At 43.1% G+C, this 17,665-nt stretch overlaps 2 protein-coding genes across 4 annotated transcripts; both read right to left on the bottom strand.

The window, feature by feature from the left end:
* Window positions 1-63: 63 nt before the first annotated feature.
* On the bottom strand, window positions 64-2,469 carry cdca3 (cell division cycle associated 3). The gene is made up of 6 exons (XM_015950242.3): window positions 2,330-2,469; window positions 1,766-1,930; window positions 1,575-1,695; window positions 667-1,506; window positions 518-585; window positions 64-439 (listed from the first exon to the last, which is right to left on the bottom strand). Exons 2-6 carry the CDS (start codon window positions 1,895-1,897, stop codon window positions 347-349), a joined length of 1,254 nt encoding a protein of 417 aa, XP_015805728.3. The 5' UTR covers window positions 1,898-1,930; window positions 2,330-2,469; the 3' UTR covers window positions 64-346.
* A 618-nt stretch (window positions 2,470-3,087) lies between these two features.
* Window positions 3,088-17,312, bottom strand: pex5 (peroxisomal biogenesis factor 5). Of its 3 annotated transcripts, XM_054741054.2 has the most exons (17): window positions 17,108-17,312; window positions 15,437-15,592; window positions 15,312-15,350; window positions 15,080-15,197; window positions 14,823-14,969; window positions 14,629-14,713; window positions 14,105-14,195; window positions 13,770-13,892; window positions 11,712-11,825; window positions 11,326-11,409; window positions 9,738-9,857; window positions 9,512-9,655; window positions 8,042-8,112; window positions 7,530-7,751; window positions 7,277-7,442; window positions 6,826-6,983; window positions 3,088-4,156 (listed from the first exon to the last, which is right to left on the bottom strand). In XM_054741054.2, exons 2-17 carry the CDS (start codon window positions 15,548-15,550, stop codon window positions 3,910-3,912), a joined length of 2,043 nt encoding a protein of 680 aa, XP_054597029.1. In that variant the 5' UTR covers window positions 15,551-15,592; window positions 17,108-17,312; the 3' UTR covers window positions 3,088-3,909. The 3 variants fall into 3 exon arrangements, with proteins under 3 accessions (XP_054597029.1, XP_015805725.1, XP_015805726.1); XM_015950239.3 differs by lacking the exon at window positions 11,712-11,825; XM_015950240.3 differs by lacking the exons at window positions 11,712-11,825; window positions 13,770-13,892.
* Between the last annotated feature and the right edge of the window lie 353 nt (window positions 17,313-17,665).

Genomic DNA, 17,665 nt, shown 5'->3' with positions numbered 1-17,665 from the left:
ATACCCGTTTTACGTAGGAATGTAAACATTCAGAGAGGTGTACAGACTGGGGAGAAGGTCAAGTTGAAGATTTAGAGTCAAACTTTAATTCTATTATCACAATTTATACATTTGGATTGAACAAAAAGTACAGACATTAAGCACAAGGATGTAGACAGCAAAGTGCCAATTAGGTTAAAAAGGTCAGATTGTATATTTACAACATGACAAACAGCAGGAAACTGCACCACATGGTTGCAAAGTCGCACAGACACGCATAAAAACATACATTTACAACAACTACGCACATAAAATCTCATTAGAAAATGTAAAGCGAGGGAACTTCTGCACAGGTAACCGTTGGCCTTCATCTGTTCTCCTTATCCAGAGCCACTGCCAGAACTCGGCGGTCCATCTGTCCAAGCCTCGGTTTGTCCTGATTAGACCCTTTCAGCTTCATCTGGAACGTGAAGACAAAAATCTAAAATCACCAATTCTGAAAAAGTCAGATTTTAAATGACATTTCAACACCAACTACCGGAGAACGCCGATTGCGGGGAGAGTTGGTCTCCTTAAGGACCTGCAGAGGTGATCGGCACTCTGCGTCTAGCCAGGGAAAAGAAAAAACAAAAACAGTGAGAAAACTTTAGACATCTACATTTGATCATATCACAGAGTTTTGCCCACCTTTCTGCTTCAGTTTTCCAGTCTGTCCTCTATTTTCGTTGTTTGCATTTTTAACCGCCACACGGACAGCGAGAGGAGAAGAGCCTCCCTTTCCGATGTTCCCCTGCACTCCTCTGGCTCTCAGCCCTGTGGCACCAAAGCCTTTTCCCAGCCACTGTGGTTTGAACTCCAGTTGACTCGGACTCTTCGTGTCAAAAGAGGGGCAGCGGATGCCTGTGCACACGTCTTCCTGCTCTGAGGAAGACTCTTCATTCGGTGCTTTAGTTTCCTCAGAGATCTTAAGTTTTCCTGTTTCCTTCAGATGTGCAGAAGATTCCTGAACTGGAGAATTCTCCACATTAGTGGAGAGAGGAGGCCCACAGGCCTCTGGTTCCACTGTGACAGAAGGAAGGGCATAAGTGTGATCCACCTTTACTGAAGATCCTGGGAAATGGGCACGGTCATGGTGAACCTCAAAGATTTCAGATGAGGGAGCTCCGTTGTGGCAGGTTATCAGGCTCATGCTTAATCTCTTGTGCAGAGGAGTCTCTCTTGCTTCTTCGGCTTCTTCCAGGCTAATATCTGCTTCGGTTTCTATTTCAACTTCCACCTGAGGCTCAACAAGCACAAAGGGGCTAAAGTCACCCATGGCCTGCAGAGGAGATCGAACAGGGGTGGCCAAGAGGTCAGCATGCTCAGCTAACGAGGTAAACCGAGCATTAAGGAGGGGCTCGGCAGACGTCAGCTCTTCATCCCCAAGGACCTCTTCCACACGATCACTGAAGCGTTTTGGAGGGTTTTTGCTTTCAGCCTCACTGTGGAACAACATTCCCAGACGACGCGCAAAGGATCCGACTGTTGCTGATGAAACAAAAAACGGATTTAAAACGTGTTACAAAAATGCCCAAACTTCTTCCCTACACATTTACCTCTCATGACTTCTCTCATAGGGGTGCGGGAAATGCCAAGTGAGGGTGAACGTGGATCGCTGATGGCAAGAAGACACTCGCTTTTCACAGCAGGCAAAGTTTTGGACTCCAGATCGCCAACCTAACAAAAACAGTGAAATTTCTTCCAAAATTTTTACAAATATTGTGTAAAACACACTCAAAAGTCAAACCTGAATGGGTGTTCGATCAATCCCAGCTGAGGGAGAGCGTGGGTCTATCAGATGGCTGACATGAGTTCTTTTGAGAACCAGTTCTGGTTTAGCTGCTGCAGACACAGCCAATTTGCTCTCACTTGATCCCATGATCTTTATGAAAAATGTCGACCTGGATCACAGCTGAAGAGAACAGAAAAATACATTGACACCTGTTACAAAGCTGTCATGAAAATGGGAATAAATGGATGGCAAAACAACAGTTTAACCCCTGGCAGGAAATCCAAGACTGTGAATGCATCTGTCCAGGATGGAATGTTGAAAAGTTGCGATGAAAGTGCAACTTTTAAATAATTAACCAAGAGGTGCTACCACCAAAGCCATCTATCCATTTTTCAATAAATATAGCTAACGCATGTTAGCATTCTGAATAGCTACTAAGCTAAAACAAAAAATAAGCTAAAATCCTCGTGAAGTTCGTGGCAGTTCGCTTCAAATTTCACAGTTTCGTGATTTGATAAAGTGAAAGAATTTGTGATTTTAGACAGAAGTAAGTTCCAGACTTTCATCAAACAAACTTACCGTGTTTCTTTATGTAGCTTCAACGAGACACAAGCAATCAATCAGTCGCTCTGCTTTAGCCTTTCACTTATTGCTACTCTTATGACAAACAAGAACACGTCCGACTTTTAAAACATTTAAATGGTGGTGTTTGGAGCGGCTTGTTTCAAAATCAACCAATTAACACGAGCTTTCGCTACGCATCCTCAGTTCTGATTGGTTAACAGAACAGCATTCTGAAACTGGGCGTGGTGTTATGATAACTCGCTCGAACGTTGAAAATGAGTGCACGCGGTGTTTACTGATAATTCCCCTCGCATACGTAATCTCAAGAACAAAAATCATTTTTTAAAATTAAAATAGTTCGTATTTTATAGCAGCTGTACTATATTAAGTATAAAACCGATTATTTCAGAGGTAAAAATGTGGAGTGAGAACTAAAAAAATACCCGAATCTGCTTTCAAAATAACAAAATTCATTTGACGAAAGGCGAGTTTTAGCTTTCACATTTACTGATGTTTCGTAGTATTAATGACCTACTTTTAGTGATTTATTTGAAAAAATTAAATTACTTTAAAGCTTAAATAGTTTACCATTTAAAATGATCTGCTTTTTTTGTCTTCAACAAATACAACTTTTATTCGTTTATTAATATTTGGATGTTCATTTTTGGTGACATTTTTGTTTCTTTTTGCTTTTGATTTTCTGACATTTTGCGGTGAAAGCCATGTCATTATAAATACAGCTTGAAAATAAACTCACCAATGTCGATAACAAGTCTGGAATCAAAGCTTTATTGCTGAAAATCATCTTAAACATTGCAGTCAGGGTATAGGTTTCCTGAAAACAACTGTAGTGCATCAATTATGCAACAATACACAAATTGGTGTATAACTAATTTAAAACAAAGCTAATCTTTATTTTACAAGAGCAATACGAAAAAGAGACACAAATAGGAGCCCACAAAATCATCCTCAACTAAATGATTTAAGATTTTTACCCTCCGATTAATGAGTCCCAAGTAATCCCAACACTCAGTGACAGTCCTGCTGGGCGTCAGGTCACTGTTCTGGCAGATAAACAATTAAATAAAGTTTATAAAAACAGAACTGCAGCACATTTGATTTGTTTACACTCTGCAGCTGCACAAGCCGTTTCTCTTCAGAGCACTTCAGGGTGAAAATCAGCAGAAATGCTGTATCTTTATTAAAATAAAATCCAGAGAGAGTACTGAGTGTTAACACAAACTGACGTAACATCGATGGCTATTGTAGACAGAAAGAATTTACATGCCTTTTCTTGTTTTCCTCCCTTCTCAAAGCAAACTTCAAGTACCCGAGTGACATCCATCCAGTCCTCCGGACCAGGAAAGAGGGAAATGTGAATGCCGTCACGTTTACGGCTAGTTCTGGTCTCCTGGTGGAGACTAATACTGCATTATCTGCTCCGTATTAACTTAAACACTCAGAACCACATGATGGAAATGACCTCTCATGTCTGATATCACAGTGTCTTCCTCTGTCAACACATTTCAGTCTCCCAAACATCTACGTCCGTGCAGAGCACATTCACACTCAATCGACTCTCTCCTGGCCGGCCCTCATTCAGCTCCACCTTCCACCTCCCTCTGGCTGAAATGAGCCAGCAGTGTGTCCAAGTCTCGCTGATCAGCTGCGGCGTACAAAGAGCTCTCTCCCATCATGCTTAGAGCCATGCGCAGGGTGGACCAGATGTTGTCAGACATCACCGTGGCTGCTGCACCACCAGGCCCTCTTGCAGCTTTCGCTCCATCACCTGCAGCCTGCCGCTGGAGGGACAGAGCTTCGAGGAAGTGCTCCACTGCCTCTCTATGGAAAAACAGTTTTATTTCTGTTAAAATTACAGTTGCAATACTTTGACGCATGCAGACAATTAGGATTATCCATCCATCCATTTTCTGAACCCGCTTTGTCCATGCAAGGTCACGGGGGGGGGGCTGGTGCCTATCTCCAGCGGTCAACGGGCAATCAGGCAGGGTACACCCTGGACAGAGAGCCAGTCCATCACAGGACAACACACACACACTCACACCTAAGGACAATTTAGACAGACCAATCAACCTAACAGTCATGTTTTTGGACTGTGGGAGGAAGCCGGAGTACCCGGAGAGAACCCACGCATGCACAGGGAGAACATGCAAACTCCATGCAGAAAGATCCCAGGCCGGGAAGCGATCCCAGGACCTTCTCGCTGCAAGGCAACAGCTCTAACCACTGCGTCACTGTGCAGCCCCCAATTAGGATTACTACAAGTAAATTAAATGATAATTTTATCTTCAACTGATGAAATGTAACATTTTTTTCTGGACTATGTTGGTGAAAATCAAACTATCATGTGGCCCACATTCACATCTGAACCTTGTAGGTTAACAAAAAACGGCAATTATTCAAATAAGCTGCATCCTATTAGTGATCAGACCAGTTTAATATAAATATAAACGCTTGATGCAAACAGGGTAGAACTATAAAGCAGTAAAATTCCACCTTTGACAACAAAATATAAGTTTTTATAAAACAAAAACAAGAATATTTGTTTAGTTCAGCATACCATGGCACACATTGCAGAACGCAAGATTAAACAACATTAAAGTGGTACTTTACTCATATTTGGAATACCTTTGCAGTAATTTCTAGGAAGAATGAACGCCTTGTAAGTCGTAATCTGTGGAAACAAACACCTGTGCGCTTGTATCAGGAACTAGAAGCGAGCCTGGTCAGAGGTGAGCTGAACACGGCAAGATTTTAAATCTTATTTCCTAATATTTGGACATCTTGCCTCTGATTGGCTAACGGCAACACAATTCTACCACTGACTTGGTTTGCTCTGCAACGTTGACGTTTTATCTCTGCAAATAACACAACCCTGGAGGACTTATGCTTTGTGGTGGAGTTGCTAATGCTAACAATTAGCTCCTACTAGATGAGACGTTCTGTTTCCTGTACGCTAGTCCAACCGCCTTCCCTGTTGTGAGTCAAGATGGGTGAGTTTGTGAATTTTAAGTGACAGTGTGATGTAGATCTGTCAGGATTTTCTAATCCTAGAGTTTCACCATCTATTTTCTACAGGAAACTAATGCAGGAAGTAGGTGCAGGAGACTATTTTCATGTTCAGCCTGCATGAAAAACTCAGAGTGACTGATTATAATTAAAAAAACAGTTTTTCAGTTAAGTACCACTTTAAAAATCCTGCTATTTAAAGCCTGAAATGTTAAAAAAATTATTTCAGAACTATTATTGGACAATGCTAATATGACAAAAATAATCAGTTTTATTATGTTATGTGACGACATAACAAAATAATGGCATTAAAATATTTTAATTGGTATGTGCCATCTGCAGATCCTCCACCAGGGGGCACAAGACACCTACAGGACACTACAGGTTTTTTTTTTGAGAAAGCGCTGACCCTAAAGCCTAATTTATACTTCTATGTTAGCTCTGTGATGGAGAGACGTACATGCAGTCACAGAAACTCTTTGCTTGCAGACTTCTCCTGGGGACTGTTGCAAAAACAATTCCCCACCAGGACAAGAGGGCGTAGCGCTATTCTGAAGTATCCTGCCACCACCACAGTCGCGTATCCATTCCACGATAGTGTATTTACTATTGTGTTTACATCGTTTCAATGCATTTCAGAGACTTTTGAACACGAAAAAATGTGGAACAACTTCCATGTTGGTGCCATTTGTGGATAATGGCTCTCACTGTGGTTCGCTGGAGTCCCAAAGCTTTAGAAATGGCTTTATAACCTTTACCAGACTGATAGTTCTAAATTACTTTTGTTCTCATCTGTTCTTGAATTTCTTTGGATCGTGGCATGATGTCTAGCTTTTGAGGTGCTTTTGGTCTACTTCTCTGTCTCAGGCAGCTCATATTTAAGTGATTTCTTGATTGAAACAGGTGTGGCAGTAATCAGGCTTGGGGGTGGCTACAGAAATTGAACTCAGGTGTGAAACACTACAGTTGGGTTATTTTTTAACAAGGGGGGCAATTACTTTTTCACACAGGGCAATGTAGGTTTGGATTTTGTTCTCTCCCTAAATCATAAAAACCGTCATTTCAAAACTGCATTTTGTGTTTACTTGTGTTATCTTTGATTAACGGTTAAATGTGTTTGATGATCAGAAACATTTTGTGTGACAAACATGCAAAAGAATAAGAAATCAGGAAGGGGGCAAAATGTTTTTCACACCACTGTAAATACAAGGAGTTTTTAAAAATCAGCAACTTATAAATGTGTAAATCTTTTTTTTTTTTTTTTAGAAAAGTGACGCCACATTTTATACCATTTAATACGTCCTGTTAATAATTTATGACTGTTTTTGTCGCTGAAACTTCTTAAAAATATTTCTTTTTAATAATTCCATCTTCGGTATAGAATGCAGAAACAAAAAAAAAAACAGCCAGTTTAAGCTGTTATTTCAACAATTACAGATTTAAATGAATCATTTATATCCCAAAACAATCCGCTTCCTCACCTGTGTGCACCTAAGTTCACGCAGCTAATTCCCAAGTTGTAGCGACTGCGAACAAAACCTGGCTGCAGTTCCAGAGCTCTCCTGTAGGCGGCCACTGCTTCTTCTGAGCGGCTCCCGTTGGCGAGGGTGGCGCCCAACTTGTTCCACAGCAGGTAGTCCTTTTTAAATCAGAGGACAAGAAGAAGAAGAAGAAAAATATATCATTTCTATAGCGCCTCTCAAGATAAAAATCACGAGGCGCTTCACAAAAACAAAAAAAAAAAAGTTAAAATATAAAAAAGCATTTAGAAAATGTTTAAAAATATATTTCGAATGAGCAAAAATAGGCAATTGGGATTTAAAAGAAAAAATGTTGAGAGAGAGAGTGAATAGGAAAGAGGGAAATCAGTGGAAAACAAATAGAAGCAGATGTTGGTACTGCGGTGAAAATACTTTCCTCTTTTGCACAAACCTGCGGAGTGACAGACAGAGCAGCACTGAAGCAGTCCACGGCCTTGTCGTACTCTCCGCTCAGGTTGAAGAGGACTCCCAGACCACACTGCAGCTGGGGGTCAACCTGGGTCGGGTCGGAGTTGGCTGCACGCAGGAACAGGTTCTGGACATCATTGAACAAAGACCTGCACCAAGCAGAAAGAGTCGTTTCGTATCACCAGGGCCTTCGTCTGAATCTTTCTGCATTTAAAATCTCTGAGCATCAAACTCACTCTGGCAACAACGACCCAAACCTCTCCTTCGCTTTCTCGCCGTCTGTGGCAGTCTCCTTTTGGCGTTCCCGCTCGTGCTGCTCCCACACAGATCGGTATTTTGGGTTGTGCTTCAGCCAATCGCGTAGGGTCTCACAGGCCTGCCTGTGCAGCGATTCGTTAGTAAAACTGACAGCCAACGCCATCAGGGCAGTCAGGTTGTCCTTCTTCAGATCTATACACCTAATGAGAAGGAGACAGGATCCGTCAAGCACCTGCAACATTTAGCTTTTTTTTTATTTTATTTTTTTTACCAACAACCCTTAAGCTGTTCTTTATCAGAATTTACAGGAAGAAACAAAACTGAAAAATACGACGACTACAGACACAAAATGCTAAACTGGAAGGCTGCAGTGCACTTATATGGAAGAGTAAACAATTTCTCTAGCAATCTCATTAATCAATCAATCACTTTTGCCTCCTACAAACATCATAAAACAGCTGAATGGCTTTTTGTAATGATTGATTCTGACCTGCGGAGGGCGCTGATTGCAGCAAATTCTTGCTCATTTTCTGCCTGACAGGTTCCCAGATATTGCCAAGCCTGCAATTCAGTGGAAACAAAATGAATTCATATTTCTACACTAAAGCCTGAGTCATGCTTCTGCGTCAGTGCGGAGACGCAACGCCATTATACGTCCTTGCGGGCCTGCTGGAGAGCCCCGCAAGGACGTACGGAGTCGAGCTCTCTTTTCTTAACATCCGTCCGTCAAGAAGGAGAACGCAAGCTTGTGATTGGTCAGGGCGCCGCTGTCGTCTACAGCGCCGCCATCGCGCCCTCAAAAACATAAAGAGAGCCGAGGATAACTAGCGGCAGACACGGAGAAGCTTGAAGAATACCTCATGAAAAAAACTCTAAAAATATGAACGTTCAATTCCCCGTGACTGGAGGAGTGAAAAGATGCACAGCAAGCGTTTTATTTGTGGGCAGAAATGACAGGAAACGTGGGTTTAGAGTTGGCGAGTGCATGAAGAGGTGGAGGAGGATGAGAGACTATTTTGTCCACGTTAAAAAGTCTCTTATATACAAAAAAAAACCCAATATAAACACAATACAGTGATCACTCGCTACTTCGCGATTCGTTTATCGCGGATTCACGACTTCGTGGATTTTTTCTTTGGAGCCTTATTCAAGGGAAATTCGCCGATTTGCGGTATTTTTCTGTCATGTTTTGGGGTAAGTGTCTAACCCAAGACATACAGAATCAGACTCGAGTCGAGGTAAAAGATAAACAATAATTTTATTTCTTTAATGATGAGGAGAACTGAGGGCGCACTGGTGATCCAGCGGAGGGTAAACCAGGAAGCGGCAAAATGCGGAAGTTCAGGGTGATATCCAGAGGCGAATTGTAGATTTCCAGGTGGCAGGGTAAACGGATGAGGAGGACGAGGAAACGGAGAGGGAGCGTGAGCACGGTGGAGAGCGGGACGGCAGAGCGGAGTTGGTATCCAGGCAGCGAACCGGTGAGTATCCAGAAGTCTCCAAGACGGGAGCGAATCCAGAGGAGAAGCGAGTCAGGCAGTAGTTAATCATCCGGCGTCGTATCTGGATAACGGCCCTCCTTTTAAAGCCGTCCCGCTGATCAGGCTGATGAGGATCAGCTGCGCTCCCTCTCCTGTTAAATAAATACTGTAAATATGGTGTCCCTACTTTGCGGATTTTCACCTATCGCGGCCAGGTCTGGAACGCATCTACCGCGATGAACGAGGGATCACTGTATCTTGGACCGATACATGACAGGATACCACAGAACAGCGCTACGCCCTCTGTTGTCCTGGCGGGGAATTGCTCTGCAACACTCCAGGAGACGGAGAAGTATGAGAGCAAAATGTCTCCGTCCGTGCGTGCGCGTCTCTCCCTGTTGGAGCTGACGGAGAAGCATGAATCAGGCTTAGGACGAGAGAAAATACACCAGCAAAACACGAGAGCGTGGAAGTCCCACCAGCTGGTTTTCTGGTTCCTTCTGTACGGCGCTTTCAAAGAATCGGACCGCTCCAGGGATGTCCCCCGCCTCCAACCTCTTCAATCCTTCTGAGAAGGGGTCTGGATGGGACAAGCAGGGGTTGTCCTCTTCAAACTGATACCCCTACAGGAGACACACGGAAGAAGAGGAGATTAGCAAGGTCAGAACATCTAACATCACAAACCCGACTGCTCTGATCAGCTACCTTGTCGTAAGATGAGCTGAGCAGCTGATCATAGTCAGACAGCCAGGGATGGCTCTCTGCGTCTCTCTTGGCCATCTCCTCCCACTCCTGCTGCAGCTTTTCCCAGAAGTCCACATCACTCTGACAAAATGAAAGATACAAATATCACTTTACCCCTCATTACATCCTTCTGTATCACAGACAGGTTTGACCTTTAATAATAATAATACGTTTATCATCAGGGATGAGGTTCTGCCCTGTAACGTGAGGAAATATGGGTTTTCTGTGCCAAAGGTTGTACTTGGCCCGGCTGGGTCAAAGCTGGGGCGCGCAGAACTTTCACCCACAGAGTGAGACCATAAACCATTACACTACAGCCCCAAGTGGAGGAGTTTAAGTATCTCGGGGTCTTGTTCACGAGTGAGGGAAAACTGGAGCGTGAGATCGATAGGCGGATTGGTGCTGCATCTGCAGTGATGCGGGCGTTGTACCGATCTGTCGTGGTGAAGAGAGAGCTGAGTCAGAAGGCGAAGCTCTCGATTTACCGGTCGATCTACGTTCCTACCCTCACCTATGGTCATGAGCTTTGGGTAGTGACCGAAAGAACGAGATCGCGGATACAAGCGGCCAAAATGAGTTTTCTCTGAAGAGTGGCTGGGCTCTCCCTTAGAGATAGGGTGAGAAGCTCAGTCATTCAGGAAGGGCTCGGAGTAGACCCGCTGCTCCTCCACATCGAGAGGAGCCAGTTGAGGTGGCTCGGGCATCTGGTCGGGATGCCGCCTGGACGCCTCCCTGGTGAGGTTTTCCGGGCACGTCCAACCGGGAGGAGACCTAAAGGAAGACCCAGGACACGGTGGAGGGACACGTTGGACTTAAAATGTGCTAAAAATAACAGTTTTTACAACACGTCGGACTTTTCACTGTGTTGTTATTGATGTCTGTTTTCCCTCAGGATTGCTGCAGGAGGACACCGGTATTTATGAGCGGCGGAGGAAAACGAAAGGAAGTAAATAAATGTTTTGTGATCAGTATAATTTGACATAACCACGGTAAACATGCTTTCGACAATCCTTGTTAGTGTGAGAAAAAAAGTGTAGAAATTAAAACGGACGTGTGTTAATAGGGAAACAGCTGGCGAGCCATGTTTGCGCATGCGCCGTGAGCGGTTCTGGTTCTGTTTGGGCTGCAGCCGCTTGAATTTGTTTACTGTGACGTAAAGTTGAAGTGCTGAAGTTTTGAAAACTAAATTTGAATAAAACTTGAAGAATAACTGGCAATTGCTTGCTCATTTCAAGAGGTCTTTCATATTTTATAACATGCTATTTGATACAAGGGTTTACAAAACGCAAAAGAGTAATTTATTAGAGTACTCGATTACAAAAATATTCGATAGCTGCAGCCCTACAAAATTTAGACACAAACTGCGGACAATCTTTTCCTGACATACAGCAGGGTTTATTTAGTGGTCTGAAAATTTAACACGTTTAAAAAAATACCGCGATAATACCGAAAACCGTGATAATTTTGGTCACAATAACCGTGAGGTTAAATTTTCACACCGTGACGACCCTATACCCCACATTTGGGTTAGAGGTTTTCTCACATTTACCTCCACCGCCGCTTTAGCTTGTTGAAAATCTGGCCCAGATGCAGCGAACTCGTCCACCCAGGCTTCCGCCGACTCCTCTGAAACCTGAAGAGAAATGACAACGGTTGCTACGAGTCTGTTCTCACTGGCCACGCCAACTCCTACGAGAACGAAGGATGGGGACGTTTAAAAACAGGCGAGATGAAGCCAGAACATAAAGGAAGCAGCGATGAAAGCAGAGACTAGGTAATTTGCTACAACCCGCTTTTACTTCTTCCTAATTCTACTTCTAGCAGCATCAGACGCTACTTGCATCTCAAATGTTCACGTAGGAATAAAATAGACAAAAATTAACTTCTAACACAAAAAATAAACACCTTCTGCTGCCACGACCCCAAAGGGCCTACCTGCCTGACGACTTTGGCCCATTGCTCTGCTTGTTTAGCTTTAACTTTGTCAATCTGGTGATTCGTCTCTGGAGGTTCCAAGGGAAGACTCCCTCCCCCCGTCTCCGTCAGGAACTACGATGGGAGGCGAGGAGGGGTGGCGGTGACAAGCGGGGACATCGTTTTTGAGGGGAAGGAAGCAGTTGGTGGGGAGGTTTGGTTTTGGAAGGGTGGGTGGAATAAGCATCGTTTTAAACACAATCGTAAGAAATGAAAGCAGTTTTTTGTTGTTGAGGGAATGCCAAGCCAAGAGTTTGAAGGCTGGTCAAAAATGGGAACAGTATGTGTCAAAGTCAAAGGATATGAAAGAATATAAACAGTCCAAGCAAAGCAGGATTAAGAGTCTAAACCCATTTTCACCAAGAAAAGGACGAAAAAGAGAGCATTAAATAAAGGAATAAAAGCAACAAATTAGGACAGAGAATTTGGGCTTAAACCATTTCAAATGCAACATAAAGCCATGATGGACCAATGCGATAGCGCTAAGGGGAAAACAGTAAACACTTTTAAATTCTAAATAAACAAATTAAAAGAAGTAAATTATAAAAGTCTGCAAGAAAGAAAAAAAAAAGAGCATTCAGGGGTGCCTAATCCTGGTCCTGGATGGCCGGTATCCTGGATGTTTTAGTAGTTTCCCTGCTTCAACACACCTGTATTCAATGAGCAGGTGATTAACAGGCCTTTGCAGAGCCTGGTGAACAGGTGATTGATCCAATGAATCAGGTGTGTTGGAGCAAGAAACTGATGGGCGTTTCGGCCTTTTACACTTTGAAGGGTTAAAGTAACAACAGATAGATTCTTTAAGCTGGAGCTTTAATATTGATCTCAGTGATTATTGAGTTAGAAACTTGATCAGTTTAATCTTTGACACCACTCTGCAGCCCTCTGCTGGCCAAAAACCACGCTTGATCATTTTGTGGAGCGGGTAGGTGCCCTGTAGAGGGTGGTCTTAACCTGTTTTATGGCTGTTAGCTGTAATGCTAGCGGTTAGCATTTTCAGAATGCAGATCGTCAAATAAAAAGCACAAGAAGGCTGGTGTCATGGCGGAGCCTGGAAGTAAAAGTAAGAGAGGAATGTCTTTGGAGGTGAAGCAAAGAGCTAAAACCAGAGTGAACATCGGCGTGGCCTACACAAATTTGAGGGAGCTGAAGGAGGCTACAAAAGCCACGGACTGATGGTGACCTGGCCTTGTTGCTACGGGACTTGTAAGTAATATTTTTGTCCAACAGTGTGAATCTTTTTACTTCATGGTTTATTTTAGTATTAGTTGTCTCGTGTTAGTGTTAGCTCGTTGTTAGCGCTAGCTACAGCAGGCTGCAGCAGGGTTGTTTACGACAATTGTAATTCCACTTTCAGCCAGTAGGGGGAGGAGCAGGAACCTGCTCTGTGTTACTTTAAAGATGGAGAAAAACTACTTGTAAGTTTTGTTTTAATTACTAGACCAAATATCCTGAACAATAAATGTAAAGTTGATATTTTAAAGTCAACTTCTAAATTTTTAAAAGCTGAAGTAAAGGAAAGCTCCTGATCTTCATTTATGCCACTTGCCATTTCAATTCTCCTTTATTCTTTTCCAGTTTGGCAAGCTTCTATGTTTTCTTTTTCAATAAACTAGTTACTGTTTGTTGTTTATTTAGTATTTCTTTGTTTCTTGGCAGATACGGTCTTCCACGCTTAGCTGAAAAATAAAATCTGGCACCAGAATTTCGGAAATTTCGCTGCAGCTCTGAGAAAGCCGTGGCCGGAGTCGACACAGGAACAAAGAGCTACCCTCACACGAGGAGAAGCCGTCCTCTTTGCAGAACACATCTTCTCTACAGGCTTGAGATTCATATTACAGGGAGAACGTGGCTTCATTTGGTTACATTTGTGGAAAATTTGTACAGATACTGAGGGGATGAGTCACGAGACAGAGCCTTTGCTGTGCAAAAAAAAAAAAAAAAGAGCCAATTCGCTACCCGAACTCTAACGTGTTCCCAGTTGAAACCACCCCCTCCTCAGTGGGCTGTGACTCATACCTGGTTGAGGTTGGAGGCCCAGTTCTGAGCCTCCTCGGCCTGAACTTTATCTGTCAGCTGTTTGTCTGTTCTGCTCTCCACTGTCACACTGCCCTCGCCAATCTGCCTAATGAATCGCAGGAACTACACAACAACAAAAAAATATTTACCATTACTAACCCGTCAGGTCTCGCAAATTAGCAGCTCATTGATTGCGACACCAAAACAACAGTCTCACAAAAACAAATCTACTCTGAAAATGTTACAGAAGAGGAAGATTATGGTGACAGATGTGTAAAAACGAATGATGTGCAGCATAAAGAGGATCCCCGACGGGTGGAAGAAACGCTGCTCACCTCGGTGTTTTGCAGTTTGGGGTCGTCGACCTTTGAGACAAGCTCATTGGCCGTTTGTCTCAGCTCATCCTCAGCCTGATACTCCTTTGTCCTGTCAGATCAAAAATACCACCATCACGCTGCAGTAAGAGCTCTGTTTACTCGTGGTTCTGCAGGCTGGAATAAATGATTTCAGGCTGAAAGCAGCACTTTGAAATAGTTGCCAGTGAAGAGAAGTCCAAGGCCGATAATCATTACATGAGCATTCGTTCTGATCAAATGCTTCAGTGAGAGCTTTTCTCACAATAAGCTCAGTATAATTACAAAAAAAGTAGAAGAGAGAAAAAGTTAAGGAGAAATTAAAATCTATCCCGACACATCCGCTTAACACGACGTCAACAACATTCTCAAGGTTTAGTTCTGCATTCAGATCGGCCATCTTTTGTTTTGTCCCGTGCTCCTCTCTGCTTTTACTCCCCCACAAGTGTCTTTCCTGCGCTCAGGCTTTACCGACACTCATAAAGCGATTCAAGCTCTGCTCTCACCATTCAGTCTCCTTGTCTCCAAGGTCCCCCAGCCACAGTTTCTCCTCAGACTGCTCCAGATACTCTTCTGCCCAGCGTCCAGGATCTGCAGCAGGAGAAGGAAAAACAGTGAGCAAAAAAAGACAGATTTGTCACGGATCTCATTATAAAACAGAGAGAACGAGTGCACGGAGTGAAACACAGACTCAAATTACCTGCAGCCTCAGCGATAAATTCTTTGGTCCAATCAGCATCTGCCGCCTCGCCGAGAGCATTCAGCCCCTGTGTGGCAGCAGAGTCGGGACCCGAGAGGAACTCGGCCGCCCAGTCACCCGAGAGGGCCAGTGCTGCTACATCTGGAGCTAAGACCAGGAAATGCTTCTTAAAACTGTTTTTGCATTATTAACACACGGGAACTTCTTAAAACTGGGACATAAAGCAGATAAGATAAAAGATTATACACATGAAATACCTCTCTGTGGAGCTTGTCTGTAGCTCTGCTGATCAATTTGCTGCATTTCTTCCAACAACTGACCCATGTCAAACGTGTGTGGGGGTCGCGGAGGCGCCTGAAGGAATTCATTTACCAACTAAAACATAAAAACACAAAAAAAGGCTAAAAGTGGCTATTTGAGAGATTACATCCAGAAATCAGAAACGTGGTAAGAATAATATTCTAATGCCTGACGAAAAACATCACCGACCTCTTCCTCTGTTGCAATTTCAATGGGTGTGGGGGGAATCTGAAAAAAGTTCAAATAAATAAATAAATGATGCAGCTAAACAAAAAAAAATTAAAATAAAATAAAAAAAAAGAAACACAACTCACTGTGGGTGTCAAGCGGTGCCGCCATGCTCCTTCTTCTTTGGTCATGTGACTGGTCAACTTCATGAGGGGATTGGCCCCCCCACATTCCGCCTCCACCAACTCCCGCATCGCCATGGCAACACAAGGATGAGGCAAAGCCAACCACACCACCTAGGACTACGAACAGAAGGAAATCTTCTACTGCTGCGTTTGTTTTAAACCTTCTCAATATAACAGTAACACCCCCATTGCTGTTAGTGCAGCACAGCTGGTTAATAATAACAGGAGATCTAACACCGTTACAAATGCTTGGTGACGCTTTCGTCCTCTTATCTGCTTAAGCAGATTTCTTTCAAATATTTTAAACAAGCTTGAACTAAATCATTGGCCAGTGTGAATCAAAAACATATTTTCCACAGCAGCTGGCTAGGTTGTCTGGACTGCAGATGCTTCTGTACCTACGCATAGTAAATCCCCAAGTGGTACCTTAACAGACACGTTCTGAACAAAGCACAATGAAAAGGAGGTTTATTTTTACTGCAGATTTGTTTTTAAACGTCCGAAGGACAACTCAAATAATTTTTGCTTTGATTTTACAGTGAATGGGTCAGAAAAGAGAAACCTGGAAGCTGCACAAGTGGCTTCACGTTGCATCGACGAGTTTAAACTCCCATCTGTCATTTTTTACATCACTTCCTGGCTTTTTCGAACCGTTACTAATGAGAAAGCAATGGCCTAGGAGGCACACAAATATCATCTGCTCCGTGCTTCCAGTAAGTTCGGCTCATTTTAGCAGCAACATTGTCGATGAGAGGAAAGGGCAACAATATTTGCAAAATAAAAATAACAGATTACAGTTATTTTATAGGAATTATTTGGTATAAGTAAATCATTTGTGTCACTCACCTGATCTGCCAAAATAAGAGTAACAGCACAATTTAAACATATATACAAACAATAGAACTACTGCTGATCACTGATCTCCATGCCCAAGAATGAACAGCTGACAAAAGGGTACATTTAGCCTACTCAAAATCTCCAACTCTCCCTGGAGGGATGTGAAACAATTTCCATAATGAAATGCGTGGAACAGATTTTTAATTCCACTCAGCTCTTATTTTGTATCTAAACCACCAAGTACAGCATTACACAACCCCGTCCATGCAGGTGGACGGAGTCGCTGCTCTCATGCAGAATGTGGACGTGAGTTTTCCTACTGAATCACACAGCTGCTGCATTATGATTAGGGTCAAAGTAAGAGGCTTAGACAAAGATATTAATACAGACATTATCACTGATAGGCCACTGTGACACATGTTTGTACACAACACATCTACTCAAGAGACATGCTGTAGTTTTAATACAGATGGCCCACTTTTGTGGAAAAAAACTGAAATCATAAAAAAGATGTTTTTGAATTGTGCACACCTGTCAGTCAGCGTTCAGATATCTAATGGCCCACGCGCTAACTAGCTAAAGACCCAGCAACAACATTAGCTTTGTTATCTCTTGTAGCCTCGTGTGGGCTCAATAAACAGCACATTAAAAAGAAGATGAAAACAATTAGCAACAATTTAGCTTTTAAAATAGATGTGCTAAGTGTTAGTTGGCAAGCTAGCAACCCAGGGCCAGTGCACAGGTCTCCACCCGGAGGAGGAGTGTGTTTACGGGGTAGCGTGATGTTCATCTCACCGCCGACAGCTCCTCCTGCTGTAGCCGAACAGTCGCTCCGCGCCGCTCTGTTTTCCGTCCTCGCCGGATCCTTTCTGGGCTAAAGCTGGGTCAGAACAAATCCTCCAGCACCGCCTCACAGCCTCCGCTGTGTGTTCGTAGTAGCGCCTCTTTTCTATTTACCTTCCTCCTCCATGACCCACAAAACCTTTCACCGAGCTGCAAGAGGCTCGTAATTCTACGTACTCTACGTAGTTGTATTCTTCAAATATTTACGAACGTGGAAGTCGGGCTTCTAAAGGCAAAAGAGCACGTACGTTTACGTAAAAATATGTGCAAGAGACTAAAGTCCAACAAAAGCAAGAGATGTTCCCTTCTGTGGAGTCTTTTATTTTAGGAAAACCTATCTTGTGTTTTTAGTTTAACTAATAATTTACTGACTAATTAGTCAGCCAATATAAAGAAAAGCCTCACAGGTTGTCTTTGCAGCTTGGGTGGAGTCAGAAATATCCAGGTGGAAAAAAATAAAGATCCTCAGTGCAGCTGACCAAAGAACCCAAGTCTTTCAACATTTGGGGA

Source organism: Nothobranchius furzeri, chromosome 5 (genome assembly GCF_043380555.1).
Source record: "Nothobranchius furzeri strain GRZ-AD chromosome 5, NfurGRZ-RIMD1, whole genome shotgun sequence".
NCBI lineage: Eukaryota > Metazoa > Chordata > Actinopteri > Cyprinodontiformes > Nothobranchiidae > Nothobranchius > Nothobranchius furzeri.
The sequence above is the reverse complement of the archived record's forward strand: the minus strand, read 5'-3'. Positions and strand labels throughout refer to the sequence as shown.